The 14,660-nt window shown below is 43.4% G+C and overlaps 1 protein-coding gene across 1 annotated transcript in view; it reads right to left on the bottom strand.

The window, feature by feature from the left end:
• Nucleotides 1-4,012: 4,012 nt before the first annotated feature.
• The window catches only part of rhbdl3 (rhomboid, veinlet-like 3 (Drosophila)), a 50,162-nt gene continuing 39,514 nt past the window's right edge, over nt 4,013-14,660 (bottom strand). Inside the window, exons 6-9 of the mRNA XM_020479847.2 lie at nt 12,294-12,406; nt 7,460-7,560; nt 6,523-6,583; nt 4,013-5,985 (exon numbers count right to left, since the gene is read on the bottom strand). Of these exons, the coding sequence (XP_020335436.1) occupies nt 5,714-5,985; nt 6,523-6,583; nt 7,460-7,560; nt 12,294-12,406 (547 nt within the window). The 3' untranslated portion in view covers nt 4,013-5,713. The remainder of the gene's footprint in view (nt 5,986-6,522; nt 6,584-7,459; nt 7,561-12,293; nt 12,407-14,660) is intronic.

Raw genomic sequence — 14,660 nt, 5'->3', positions numbered from 1 at the left:
AATAACAGACTGGAAGCTTCAAAAGGAGGGTGGTGCTTGGAATCATTGTTCTTCCTCTGTCAACCAAGGTTATCTGCAAGGAAACATGTGCCGTCATCATTGCTTTGCACAAAAGGGGCTTCACAGGCAAGGATATTGCTGCCAGTAAGATTGCACCTAAATCAAACATTTATCGGATCATCAAGAACTTCAAGGAGAGCGGTTCAATTGTTGTGAAGAAGGCTTCAGGGGACCCAAGAATGTCCAGCAAGCGCCAGGACCGCCTCCTAAAGTTGATTCAGCTGTGGGATCGGGTACCACCAGTACAGAGCTTGCTCAGGAATGGCAGCAGGCAGGTGTGAGTGCATCTGTACACACAGTGAAGCAAAGACTTTTGGAGGATGGCCTGGTGTCAAGAAGGGCAGCAAAGAAGCCACTTCTCTCCCGGAAAAACGTCAGGGACAGACTGATATTCTGCAAAAGGTACAGGGATAGGACTGCTGAGGACTGGGGTAAAGTTATTTTCTCTGATGAATCCCCTTTCCGATTGTTTGGGGCATCTGGAAAAAAGCTTGTCCGGAGAAGACAAGGTGAGCGCTACCATCAGTCCTGTGTCATACCAACAGTAGAGCATCCTGAGACCATTCATGTGTGGGGTCGCTTCTCAGCCAAGGGAGTGGGCTCACTCACAATTTTGCCTAAGAACCCAGCCATGAATAAAGAATGGTAGCAACACATCCTCAGAGAGAAACTTCTCCCAACCATCCAGGAACAGTTTGGTGGCGAACAATGCCTTTTCCAGCATGATGGAGCACCTTGCCATAAGGCAAAAGTGATAACTAAGTGGCTCGGGGAACAAAACATCAATATTTTGGGTCCATGGTCAGGAAACTCCCCAGACCTTAATCCCATTGAGAACTTGTGGTCAATCCTCAAGAGGAGGGTGGACAAACAAAACCCCACAAATTCTGACAAACACCAAGCATTGATTATGCAAGAATGGGCTACCATCAGTCAGGATGTGGCCCAGAAGTTAATTGACAGCATTCCAGGGCAGCATTCTCAAAACCTTTGGCAATGACTATACATTGTTCTCTCCAAAATGACTTTGTAATTCTGTTAGATCTGTCAGAGATAGGCTTTCTGCAGGGTTATGTATATCTTACCTATCATATGAGTATCATTTTCTGACTTAAATAGAAGTCCCTCATGTTGTTATAGCGTTCTTAACTGTGAAGTTGTTCATGTTCTCATCTCCATCCTTTGAAAACAGACACGTAAAACGATTCTGGGGATGAACGTGCGCAATCTTCAATATGTAACCTTTGTTCCTCTTTAGTGCATTTAACAATATGTCACAAGTAAAAGGCTTGGGAGGCGAGTTGATACATTTCCAAGTCTGGAAGTAAAAAACAAAAAAAATGGTCACATACACATGGTTAGCAGATGTTAATGTGAGTGTAGCGAAATGCTTGTGCTTCCAGTTCTAACAGTGCAGTAATATCTAACAAGTAATCTAACAAATTCACGACTACCTTATACACACAAATGGAAAGGGATGAATAAGAATATGTACATATAAATACACGGATGAACAATGGCCGTGCGGCATAGGCAAGGTGCAGTGCATGGTATAGAATACCATGAGATGAGTAATGTAGGATATGTAGACATTATTAACGTGGCGTTATTTAAAGTGACTCTATTGAATCCATATATTACATTTATTGAAGTGGTCAGACATTTGAGTCTGTATGTTGGCAGCAGTCACTCTATGTTAGTGATGGCTGTTTAACTGTCTGATGGCCTTGAGATAGAAGTTGTTTTTCAGTCTCTCGGTCCCTGCTTTGATGCACCTGTACTGACCTCGCCTTCTGGATGATAGCGGGGTGAACAGGCAGTGGCTCGGGTGGTTGTTGTCCTTGATGATCTTTTTGGCCTTCCTGTGACATCGGGTGCTGAAGGTGTCCGGAGGGTAGGTAGTTTGCCCCCGGTTTGTGAGTGTTTTAGGTGTCAAGCCACATTTCTTCAGCCTCCTGAGGTTGAAGAGGCGCTGTTGCACCTTCTTCACCACGCTCTCTGTGTGGGTGGACCATTTCAGTTTGTCCGTGATGTGTACGCCGAGGAACTTAACTCTCTACCTTCTCCATTACTGTCCCGTCGATGAGGATGGGGGGATGCTCCCTCTGCTGTTTCCTGAAGTCCACAATCATCTCCTTTGTTTTGTTGACATTGAGTGAGAGGTTATTTTCCTGACACCACACTCAGAGGGCCCTCACCTCCTCCCTGTAGGCTGTCTTGTCGTTGTTGGTAATCAAGCCTACCACTGTAGTGTCATCTGCAAACTTCATGATTGAGTTGTAGGCATGCATGGCCACGCAGTCATGGGTGAACAGGGAGTACATGAGAGGGCTGAGAACGGACCCTTGTGGGTCCCCAGTGTTGAGGATCAGCGGGGTGGAGATGTTGTTTCCTACCCTCACCACCTGGGGGCGGCCCGTCAGGAAGTCCAGGACCTCGTCCAGCTTAATGACAATTTTGGAGGGTACTATGGTGTTAAATGCTGAGATAGTCGATGAACAGCATTCTTGCATATGTATTCCTCTTGTCCAGATGGGATAGGGCAGAGTGCAGTGTGATGGCAATTGCATCGTCTGTGGACCTATTGGGGTAGTAAGCAAATTGGAGTCGGCCTAGGGTATCAGGTAGGGTGGAGGTGATATGATCCTTGACTAGTCTCTCAAAGCACTTCATGATGACAGAAGTGAGTGCTACGGGGCGATAGTAATTTAGTTCAGTTACCTTAGATTTCTTGGGAACAAGAACAATGGTGGCCATCCTGAAGCATGATGGCACAGCAGACTGGGATAGGGATTGATTGAATATGTCCGTAAACACACCAGCCAGCTGTTTTGCGCATGCTCTGAGGATGTGGCTGGGGATACTGTTTGGGCCGGCAGCCCTGTGAAGGTTAACACGTTTAAATGTTTTACTCACGTTGGCCACGGTGAAGGAGAGCCCACAAGCTTTGGTAGCGGGCCGTGTCAGTGGCACTGTATTGTCCTCAAAGCGGGCAAAGATGTTTAATTTGTCTGGGACAAGACGTCGATGTCTGCTACGGGGCTGGTTTTGTTTTTATAATCCGTGATTGACTGTAGACCCTGCCACATATGTCTCGTGTTTGAGCGACTTTACTTTGTCTCTAACCACCCTTAGACTTAGGGAAATGTAAAACTATCCTATTTACTCAATGAGTTTTATTTGCTCATATAATGTCTGTTATGGCCAAGTATACTAAGAATGTCATCTGTGGGATAATTAGTATTACCGAAACCAAATATAAAAACTTTGGGAGCAATGCCATTCTAAAGAGGTGTATTCTACCTGTAAGATTTATGGGGAGATTGATCAATTTAATTAGATCTGCTTTCAAGTTGTTGAGTAATGAGATGAAGTTATCTTTATGTGTTTTTTCTTTGTTTTAACCTATTAAGCATCCTAAGTATTTAATATTTTTTTGTGGTCCACTTAACGGATTGCTGTAGATCATGAGTTATTCTTTTTATTTTTCCTATGGCCATTATTTCAGTTTTTAGAGTATTCCAGAAATATTTTTAACAATGGGGGCATTACACTCAATATTAGTCAGGTATATCAGGAGATCGTCGGCAAATAAGTTTAATATATATTCATGTTTACCAATACTGATACCTGTTACGTTCGTTCGGGTCCTCTTGTAAAATTATTTCTGCAAGTAGGTCACATGCCAGTGCAAACAGGAGGGGGGAGAGAGGACATCCCTGTCCGGTGCCCCTTTCTAAAGCAATTTCTTCAGATATTGTATTATTTGTGTATATTCTTGCTTTAGGATATTTATATAATATTTTTATGAAATGTATTACCTCAACTGGAAATTTGAATGCTTCCAAAGTGGGGGGGGGGGGGGGGGGGCAGTAAAACAAAAGCCATTGAATGAAAATGGTCTTTCAAAACACTTGTGCAGGTTGAATCATAAATAACACCAAGAGGTCAGAATACGTTTCATTATAAAAACAGTTTAATGTATTCCAGTACAGTATTTACATATCAAATCTACAAAATATGCACATGTTAAAATATTGTCAGTTACCACTATGTTCCGTATCATAGACCTTATTATATACAATCAACAAATGTTAAATAGACAGGATATTTTACACATCACAATGTAGACCAATTCAAGAATCAACAACCAGCTATTGTATGTTAACATATTAATTTGTTAATACTTACAGTCTTATTATTTATTTTGTGTGAAGCGGCATAACGTGAGGTTAAGTTAAAGTACACTCTTGAGCTAGACTGGGTGCCAGTCTGTTCCTGGTGCCATGTCAACTCCATGTCACTCATTGTCATGCCAAACATCTGTGGCTTGACAATGACAGCAATGGAGTAGGTAAGAGCACAAACAGATCTGGGACCAGGCTAATTTGAGCCTTGGTTGGTTGAGATGCGACGTGTTCTCCTGTTGAAGCAAACACAGCATCCAATACAACATGACTTCGTTTTCTCCTTAAGGGCATTGACAGTAGAGTACTACCTGAAGGCTAACTCTGGAGAGACCTATTCACATGTAGCACCATTTCCACAGTCTGTAACAGAGTTAAATATTGAATACCTATCAATAAGTCTGTGCCAGAGGGAGAATGCTGACATTCAACTCAACCAGTACTCATCCCAAAAGGCAACTCATCCCCTATTATTAAAACAGTACATGTTCTCTGTAGTGCTCTGTCTTTTGTATGCTATTGGTTAAGAGAGGGTTTTGGCAACGGTCAGGAACACAGAGGGTTTGAACCGCACTTCTATCTTTGTTTCAACTTCCATTTCCATATAACAAAATAATGTAAATCAGTGTAACCCGGATGATACTGTCCTCTTCTCCAATACTGTCCACTCCTCCAAAACTGTCCACTCCTCCAGTACTGTGCATGCCATACTGTATAGGTGAGAACTCTCTCTCACACACACACACACACACACACACACACACACACACACACACACACACACACTGCTTTGAGGTGACAAGAGTGCTTGACACAGTTAAGACTTAAGACTTAGAGCAAGACACACCAAAGGCAACAACAAAAACGTAAGCCAATTCACACTGAAATTATCTAGCTTGAGTTCTCATTCTGCTTTAGCCATTTGTCTTGCCAGACATATTGTGAAAGGCAACAATGTACACGTAGCATCGTTGAATGTATAAACAGTCAGGTAACCAGACAAAAATCAGGAAGTTGGAACAAACCGGTGTCACATCAGATGTACTCAGTACAGTGTAACATGTCAACAGTGGAACATTTCATAGCTTCATTTCAGATAACAGTACTATAGTATGACAGATTGAAGACATGGGTATCATCACAATCTCCAACCCTATGAAATTGTCCTTTATTGAAGCTAACTGTTAACCTCTTTCTTACAGTTACAGGCACCATTGGGTTTAAGAGGAGATGCCGACATACTCTGTTCCATACAGTACTCTAGAATGAAGATACAAATTCTGAAGTCTTGGACCTCGATTGTTATGTTCCATCGGATCTGTGGTACGCAGTTGGCCCTCTCAGTTTTCTCTGAAAAGCCCAACTGACTTAGCATGCAGCCCTGCACTATTGAGACCAGACTTGTTCGGAGGCCTGTGGGGCTGGGGGGAGGGGGGGGGTGCAGCTCATGTAGCCACCTCTGGAGCTCAAAGCGTGGGGGGGAGCCGGACATCCAGCAGGCTGTAGGCGAAGACGTTCCAGAAGACAGCACAGAGGACAAAGAGTAAGTAGACAGAGAAGAAGATCCAGAATAGAGACTGCTCTTGGAGACGCTGCTCGTAGTTCTGGAGGACTACAACCCCAAGGGTGAGCCCCACCATCACACCCCCCAGGTGGGCCACAAAGCTGGGGTTGGGGCAGGGCGGGAAGGCCGGCGGGTAGAACCGCAGCCACACGGCACGGCCGAACTCCACACTCACTGACGGGGGTGGAGAGAGAAGGGTTACCATAATGCTGGTAATAGTCCTGTTTCCATAGTGAACAAGGGATATTGTTATTTTTAAAACAATTTTTATTGTAAATACTGCTATGTTTATCTCTTACAAATCTTGGTAACTTGCCAAATTGTAAGTGTAAAATAGTGAAAGAAAGTGAAAAATAAGAAGTTGGCTATGTACTATAAAGGTTAAGACCCCAACAAACCCGTCCTCGTTGCTCACATTAATCTTACCAGTAAGGTATGTTCTTTCTAAGTGTCTATTGCTAGCCACAGGGCCCTTCCTGTCTCCAAACCTACATCCACCACGGTACGAACTAGGTCAAGAGCAAGGTTGTTGTAACAGTACGCAAGACCGGAGTTCCCTCTAGCGACTTTGTTTTTTAATGATCCAAATTAACAGCGTGTTGGTTTTGGTTACCTGCAGGCTGTGGCTAGTCACACAGTGGTGTAGGGACTGACTGGGTATCTCAGATAGGATTTGAATATAGAGAAACTTCAGAGTGTAGACAGACTTACTGCAGACCAGAGCCATGGCCATCCGGAACAGCTTAAACTGACATTTCATACCCGACCAGTTCTGGGGAGAGAGGAGCAGAGTGAGTTGATGAGAAAAGGAGTGAGAGAGAGAGAGAGAGAGAGAGAGAGAGCAAGATAAAGGGTTCATGATTCAGGCCAGGAGTTTTCCCATGTTAGAAAACATGGACCTGGGTTTGTCCCTGACCATGTTACCTGACCAGGAAAAACTCCTGGCCCTATCAATAACGATACTATAATCCATGACACTAAGCCTCGTTCATTTCCTACATAAGATAGTAATGTAACAGACACTTACTATGTCCAAAGCGACTTACAGAACTGTCAACATTCAGAGTGACACATAGATTACAACAATAACATATCTTTCCCCTTCCATGATAGCTTTCAGAGCAAACAAAGACATCATGTGATGACCCTTGACCTTCTCCCTTTTCTTGGTGTTGTAGGAAATGTGTCTGAGAGGAGGAAAAACCACCGAGGATTGTAAAGGGCCCACTGGTGTAAATATTCGATGACAGGGACCATCCAATTATATAGACAGCAGTATGGCCTTATGGCCCCTACTTCTAAGGTTATAACCTTGTAGGGTAGTATGCATGGATTGAACCAATCAGAGCACAGCTAAGGTCAAAAGTGAATTTACTTGCATCCTCAGAATGGGAGAAAATCAAGTTATATGACAATTATCTAATTACACTCTAACACTATGCAGTGCACACACACTCACGTGCAACACACACACTTCCACTCTTTGTAAATGGGAAAGCTGAAAGGCAGGAATTTATGGAATCCATAGACTGGGCCCCAGAATGCCCTGCTTTGATGCCACATGATGAATGTCTGAGCATGATAGTAATCTCATGACAAGAGGGCTGCTCTGACACACACGCACGCACAAACACACACACATCCTTACCATGACGACATTGGCCAGGTGTGCTGAGACCAGGGCATAGACTCCTCCTGACGACCCCACCACCGGAGCAGTCATATCAGTGACAGAGACGGCCAGGGAGCCTGCCAGGGTCAGAGGTCAGAGGTTAGAATCAATCAAATAATCAATCACCTTCAAATTCACTGTATCAATAGGGCAATTCATATTGAATATGTCAATTCATATCCATCGCTGTAATGTATCTCAGAGCAGCTTCGAATAATGATAATTGATTCAATGGGCAGCTTCAAATAAATAATAATAAGCATTCCCAGGTAGAAACAGTAGATACTGTATATAAACGCAGTCACTCCTGATGTTTTTTGTCGTTGTATTGAAGCAAAAACAGAGGCTTACCCAGTGAAAATTGGTGTAATACAACCAGAGCGACAGACACAACCAGAGCGACAGACACAACCAGAGCGACAGACACAACCAGAGCGACAGACACAACCAGAGCGACAGACACACCCAGGCGACAGACACAACCAGAGCGACAGACACAACCAGAGCGACAGTCACAACCAGAGCGACAGACACAACCAGAGCGACAGACACAACCAGAGCGACAGACACAACCAGAGCGACAGACACAACCAGAACGACATACACAACCAGAGCAATAGAGAACTGCTTGCTGAGGGGGAGCATTGAATTACACATAGAGAGAGAGAGTTCCTAGTGTTCCCTAGGAAGGTGTGTGGACAAAGGAGTTCTGACACACTCTATATGCAGGCATGTGTGCGCAGACACAAGTGTACACGCACGCCTGCCCCCCTACCAATACACACTATACCACAGGGGTGTATTCTCCCCACTCCTTAGCTCTGCGTCCATTGGCTGGCTTGCTTGAATTATGGATGCTAACTACATGAGACGCACCTGCCTACGCAGCACTGGGGAACATGTGGGGTGATGAATGAATCTCAACTGTGTGTGTGTGTGTGTGTGTGTAGGTATGGCTGCTGTCATGAAGAGTCTGCTCTATGGGAGCTTCACAATAGTAGCCCTATCCTGCAGTCAAATGACCTAGTGGCCTCACGAGTGGAATGTCATTCGTATTTTTCATAATTAATCAACATTCTTTTTTTAAAATCCAGCCGAAAATCCGGTGTTTCTATTTCAAACGGTTTTGTTATATTTCAGTCTTCTGTGACGTATATAAAGTGTACTATTGGGATGCAAACTCAAAATGTAATACAATCAACTCTATATCTGACATGGTACAGGTGTCCTTTTTTTTAAGCCCATAACCATGTGTGTGAGGTGTATACTTTTGTTTCCAAGTAGATTTGTTTAAGGCTACAAAGAATCACTCTGTGTGACTCTGATTCAGCCCACTGCAGTAAAAGGTTAAATCATTCGATAATAAGTCATCACAATCAGGCTGCTATTTCTGGAAGGAAAACAGCCAGGGGTGAGCCCAGCCACACACACACATGCAGTGGTGGAAAAAGTACCACATTTTCATACTTGAGTAAAAGTAAAAGTCATCAAGTAAAATGCTACTTGAGTAAAAGTCTAAAAGTATTTGGTTTTAAATATACTTTAAGTATCAAAAGTAAATGTAATTGTTCAAATATACTTAAGTAAAAGTATAAATCATTTCACATTCCTTATACTAAGCTAGACGGCATCATTTTCTTGTTTTTGTCATTTATGGATAGCCAGGAACACACTCCAACACTCAACCATCATTTACAAATGAAGCATGTGTGAGTCCGCCAGATCAGAAACAGTAGGGATGACCAGGTATGTTCTCTTGATAAGTGTGAGAACTGGACCATTTTCCTGTCCTGCTAAGCATTCAAAATGTGACTGTTGGATGTCAGATAAAATGTATGAAGTAAAAAGTATATTATAAAAATATAAATACTAAAGTAAAGTACAAATATGCCCCCAAAACAACTTAAGTAGTACTTTAAAGTATTTTTTTATGAGGTATGTAAAGTACTTAATAAAAATACTTTAAAGTACTACTTAAATTGTATATGTGAGGTCATACAAATACACATGCATGTACATATGTGCACACACACACACACACACACACACACGAGGCCCCATTCCCATATTGACAACGGTTTCTTTCCGTCAGGGATTTGAGGATGATGAAGGACAAATCAGATCTACCTTTTTTAGTGTAACATTAATATTCCTTTAAGGAGGACAGTGAGGAAGTACTGTCTGTCAGACTAAAAGAGAGAGCATCGAGACACTGAAGACACACACACACACACTGAGACCAAGCAGTATGAATGTACTGTATTATCTGAAATACCTGAACTAGATGTAGTAGTTAGTGCTCTTCCTGAAGTAGAGATCAAAGCAGAGGAGGTGTGTGTGTAATTAAAATGTATTTAAGCATCAATCACTGAATGGAGATCTAAGCTGATGATTACATGTTTCCTGAGACACACACACGCACACAGTAACACACACAGAGATAGCGAGAAAGAGAGAAATACACACACACACACGAGAGAGACACGCACACACCTGTTAGACAACACACACCACCCTGGTTCCTCTGCTCAAGGTGTGTGTGTGTAGACAGATAGGAAGACCATTATTACCACAATTATCTCTGTTAATATAATTGTTTTACCACTGTTACAACCCCCACACCCACTAAAGGACTTCCTTCCCTTTGTAGTCTCTCTGGAGGCCCTCTGGGTCAGTTGTTGGGTGAGAAACTGACGTGTCATCTATCTTGTTTGTTGGTTAAACTTCCAAACTAGGACATAGTGATGAATCTTGCTGCCAATGAGAGAATACTACGTTTGGCCACATTATCTACACAGCATCAGTGCTACTCATCATCAGAGAGAGGTAGAGTGGATACAGGAAATACCCCAAAGTCCCCACAAGGGTAGTAAAACAAGGGGACATTTCGCCGGCCCCCACGAGGACAAAAAATATTTTAGGCTTAAGGTTTAGGTTTCGGGTTGCAAATAGGGTATGGGAGGAATTAGGGTAAGGGTTAGGAGTTAGGGTTAGGGGTTAAGGAAAATAGGATTTTGAATGGAAATCAATTTTAGGTCCCAACAAGTATAGTAAAACATATGATGTGTGTTTTTGTTGTTTGTGTTGTTTGTGCCTGCGTTCGATCATGAGTCTCTCTAAGTGACTATTTTATGTCCCCCCCCTCCCCCCTTTACGCTGCTGCTGCTCTCTGTTTATTATCTATGCATAGTCGCTTTAATAACTTTATCTACATGTACATATTACCTCAATTACCTCGACTAACCGGTGCCTCGGCACATTGACCCTGTACAGGTACCCCCTGTATATAGCCTCACTAGTGTTATTTTACTGCTGCTCTTTAATTATTTGTTACTTTTTTTAATTTATTTTTTTAGGTATTTTCTTAAAACTGCATTGTTGGTTAAGGAGCTTATAAGTAAGCATTTCACTGTAAGGTCTACACTTGATGTATTCGGCGCATGTGACAAATAAAATGTGATTTGATTTGTATTACAGCCTTAAAAGCCCATATTTGAGTATTGACATCTCGCTGGACACCTGAGTCCCTATTGACCTCTGACCCTGTTGGTACAGCTAAGCACTTCTCTCCACCATAACAACATTATCCCAGACAAAACAACACAGAAGACAACCTCCCTCTACACACACTTCCAGTGGGTCGATATCTAATTAACCAGCAGGTTCCCGTGGGGACAGTGGCTCTCTCAGTACCACCACCGTGTGTGTGTGTGTGTAGGGGGTTTTAGCTACAGGCCACCACAGCTGGGGCAAAAGGCTTCTGTGTACACACCCATCTTCATACACAACCAGATATAAAACCTCAGATACAATATTTATCTCCACCAACACACACGCCGTAAAATAAACACACACACAAACTTTACACACACACATGGAATAGGGCTCCCTAGTGGCGCAGCGGTCTAAGGCACTGCATCTCAGTGCTAGAGGTGTCACTGCAGACCCTGGTTCAATCCCAGGCTGTATCACAACCGGCCGTGATCGGGTTAGGCCGTCATTGTAAATAAGAATTGTTTCGTAATTGACTTGCCTAGTTAAATAAAAGGTACAAAATTACACTCTCTGCTGGCAATCCTCTGCCCTTCTACAGTTTTTCCCACCCACAGGGTGTTATATCCTTGCTAAATATCCCCAAACATCAACCATTTTCATCCAAATATTTCCACTCTGAATGTTTCCTGAGCATTTAGTTTCCAGAGGGCAGCAGGCAGAAATCCCTGATAATGTTTGTTTGGCTCCAGAGGTAATTCAAGCTAAAGCTGGATTATCGCTCCACTCCTCATGTACACTGCATGATAAGCAGGCAGTGTAGAACATACCCCATGGTCACATGGTAATCTAGTGAGCACTGAGCCATACTGAGCCAAGCCGCGCTGGGCCAGGGGGGAGAGGGGAGAGAGGAGGGAGAGGGGAGCCCTGGGCACTCAAATGACATTAGCAACTAATGTCACTAGGGAGCTAGCGATGACATTTGCCTTGAAAGCCTCTTCCTCTCTCTGATGCATAACATCCCAGTAGGCTTGGTCCTCTTCCTCTCTCTGATGCATAACATCTCTCTCTGATGCATAACATCTCTCTCTCTCTCTCTCTCTCTCTCTCTCGTTCGTTCGTTCGTTCGTTCTGGACCGGTGGGGGAACATTGATGCTCAACAAGAAGGCCTCAGAACACAAGCCCATCTGTCCCAGACATACGTGTTTTCTGAATGACTGTTATCCAAACACAGTGGGGTGAAGCCTGATAGTGGGGGGTTGAATGTGTGTGTGCATGCACCTGTGCCGTGTGTGTGTACCCTAATCCAGTACTCACCTGCCAGTACACCACAAACGTAGACCAGTCCTATCCTCAGCGCTCCATGGACCATCTCAAGAGGGACTCCCACCAGCAGCTGCATGGCCATATTCAGACCCAGGTGTTCTATCCTGCTGGGTCACAACACACAGCCGTCAGTTAGAGGACAGGACGCATCCACACTCATATACAGTTTATGGTCATATTATCTGTTTCTAACCTGGAAGTAGGAGGCCAGATCTAGGATCAGGTCCCTCTGTTCATGTAATCTCATGAATTATGATCTAAAAGGTCAAACTGATCCAAGATCAGCATTCCTACTCTGAGATGTTCTATGAATATGAGCCGGACATTTTTTTAAAAGTCCCTATATTGAATGCCTGTATAGCTTTTAGAATCCGTTTGTAGGAGAGTAAGTGACATAAAGTAATTGAATCTATATCAGTAACCTCTCGCTCAATGAGCACCAGACTAAATTCATTGTCATTAAATTAGCCCAACTCGATGGTCGTAGAAAGTGATGGATGGAGGGATGGCAATGTGTTGCTGAAAGATAATCGTGCCCACAGAGCATGTAAGACATTTAAACATAAGATTGATTATCCAGTGAACATACTGTAATAGTCTCCCCTGGGGGGACTTACAGTAGCTCTAGGAAGCAGCTCATACCGCCATTATCAACAACAACACTTGACTAAGGACCAATGGTGACTGGGGATAATATGCTTCTGGAGGGAAAGGAGTTAGCACGTAGGCTTTACTACAACATCCGAAACTAGGCCAACTGTGTTGCAGCTGTGCTATCCACTGGTCTTGGCTCTAGAGAACACCCCAATAAACCTCCTGTAAACCTTTTGTAGATGATGTCTCAGTATTGATCCAGCATTGCTTGGCTGCTGCTGCCATGTGCTGGCAGTTGACACATTTGATGCGTCGTCATCATTGGCTGAGATCCTGCAACGATGATGCAGGATCCCTAACAGGCTTTGGCGGTGTCCCTCCTCTCCTCTCTATCTATCTGGCCGGCCGTGTCGTGACCTGTCTGACTGTGATAAGTCCGACATATTACACCCCTCCACAATGTAATCCCTTCACTGGGGTCAACAACACTGCTTCCAATCGACAACAACACAAACAGAATGCACATATCAGCCCAGAAACACCACAGGACATCACTCCACTAACCCTACAGGTAGGACTAGCTGCTCTGCCTGGTAGGTCTAGGACAACTCATTTCATTTGTATTATTTTAGTCATTGTTTTTAGGGGGTCTAGGACAACTTTAGTAGGTTACCATTGACCAAAGACGAAGCCGTTCCCCAGCCACTTATGACTTGAACCACCCCTCTGTTTGATCACGTTTTGGCTGCTTAACTCCTTATGTTTTCAACATAAAAGCAGGATTTGGCTTGTTTTCCCGCCTTTAAGCTGGCATTGAGTGTACAGTGCAGCAGCTCAGTGAAAACAGCACTGCGTTCTTTGTTTTCCTTTGTGGTTGTCTAGAGAATGACAGTGATCCGTGTATTTGTCTGTGCCATTGTTATGAGACAACGGGATGTCTTCTCATAGGAACGTGTGTGTGTGTGTGTGCGTGTGTGTGTGTACATATGTACATTTGTATGACCTCACATATACATATACATTGTCATTGTTATGAGACAACGGGATGTCTTCTCATAGGAACGTGTGTGTGTGTGTGTGTACATATGTACATTTGTATGACCTCACATATACATAGTCATTGTTATGAGACAACGGGATGTCTTCTCATAGGAACGTGTGTGTGTGTGTGTGTACATATGTACATTTGTATGACCTCACATATACATATACATTGTCATTGTTATGAGACAACGGGATGTCTTCTCATAGGAACGTGTGTGTGTGTGTGTGTGTGTGTACATATGTACATTTGTATGACCTCACATATACATATACATTGTCATTGTTATGAGACAACGGGATGTCTTCTCATAGGAACGTGTGTGTGTGTGCGTGAGTGAGAGAGAGTGTACGGAAGCATCCCTCTGGGACTGGTTAGCGCTGGAAAATGAATAGTCCTTTTAATCTCCAGTGGAACGTCCTTGTGTATTTGGACAGGGCCTTGCTTCTCCACAAGCCAATCAATATCACCCTTGTCTCATTGTCAACTAGAATGATTCTCTCACTACAGCATGAGGGCTCTTGTCTGCTTCAACAAAACAACTCATAGATTTGATTCTGTTTGGGGATTTGTTTCTATGGATACATCCGCTGTAGGGGTTTTAAACCAATGTGTTCATAATATCTGAGGCTGAAACACACTGTTTTTTTGGGGGCCTAGTTTTGGCATGCTATCGTCACTATGATATAAATGGGATAGTTAAAGTATGTCCACCAAGCTGG

Source organism: Oncorhynchus kisutch, linkage group LG1 (genome assembly GCF_002021735.2).
Source record: "Oncorhynchus kisutch isolate 150728-3 linkage group LG1, Okis_V2, whole genome shotgun sequence".
In the NCBI taxonomy this organism is placed as follows: domain Eukaryota; kingdom Metazoa; phylum Chordata; class Actinopteri; order Salmoniformes; family Salmonidae; genus Oncorhynchus; species Oncorhynchus kisutch.
The sequence above is the reverse complement of the archived record's forward strand: the minus strand, read 5'-3'. Positions and strand labels throughout refer to the sequence as shown.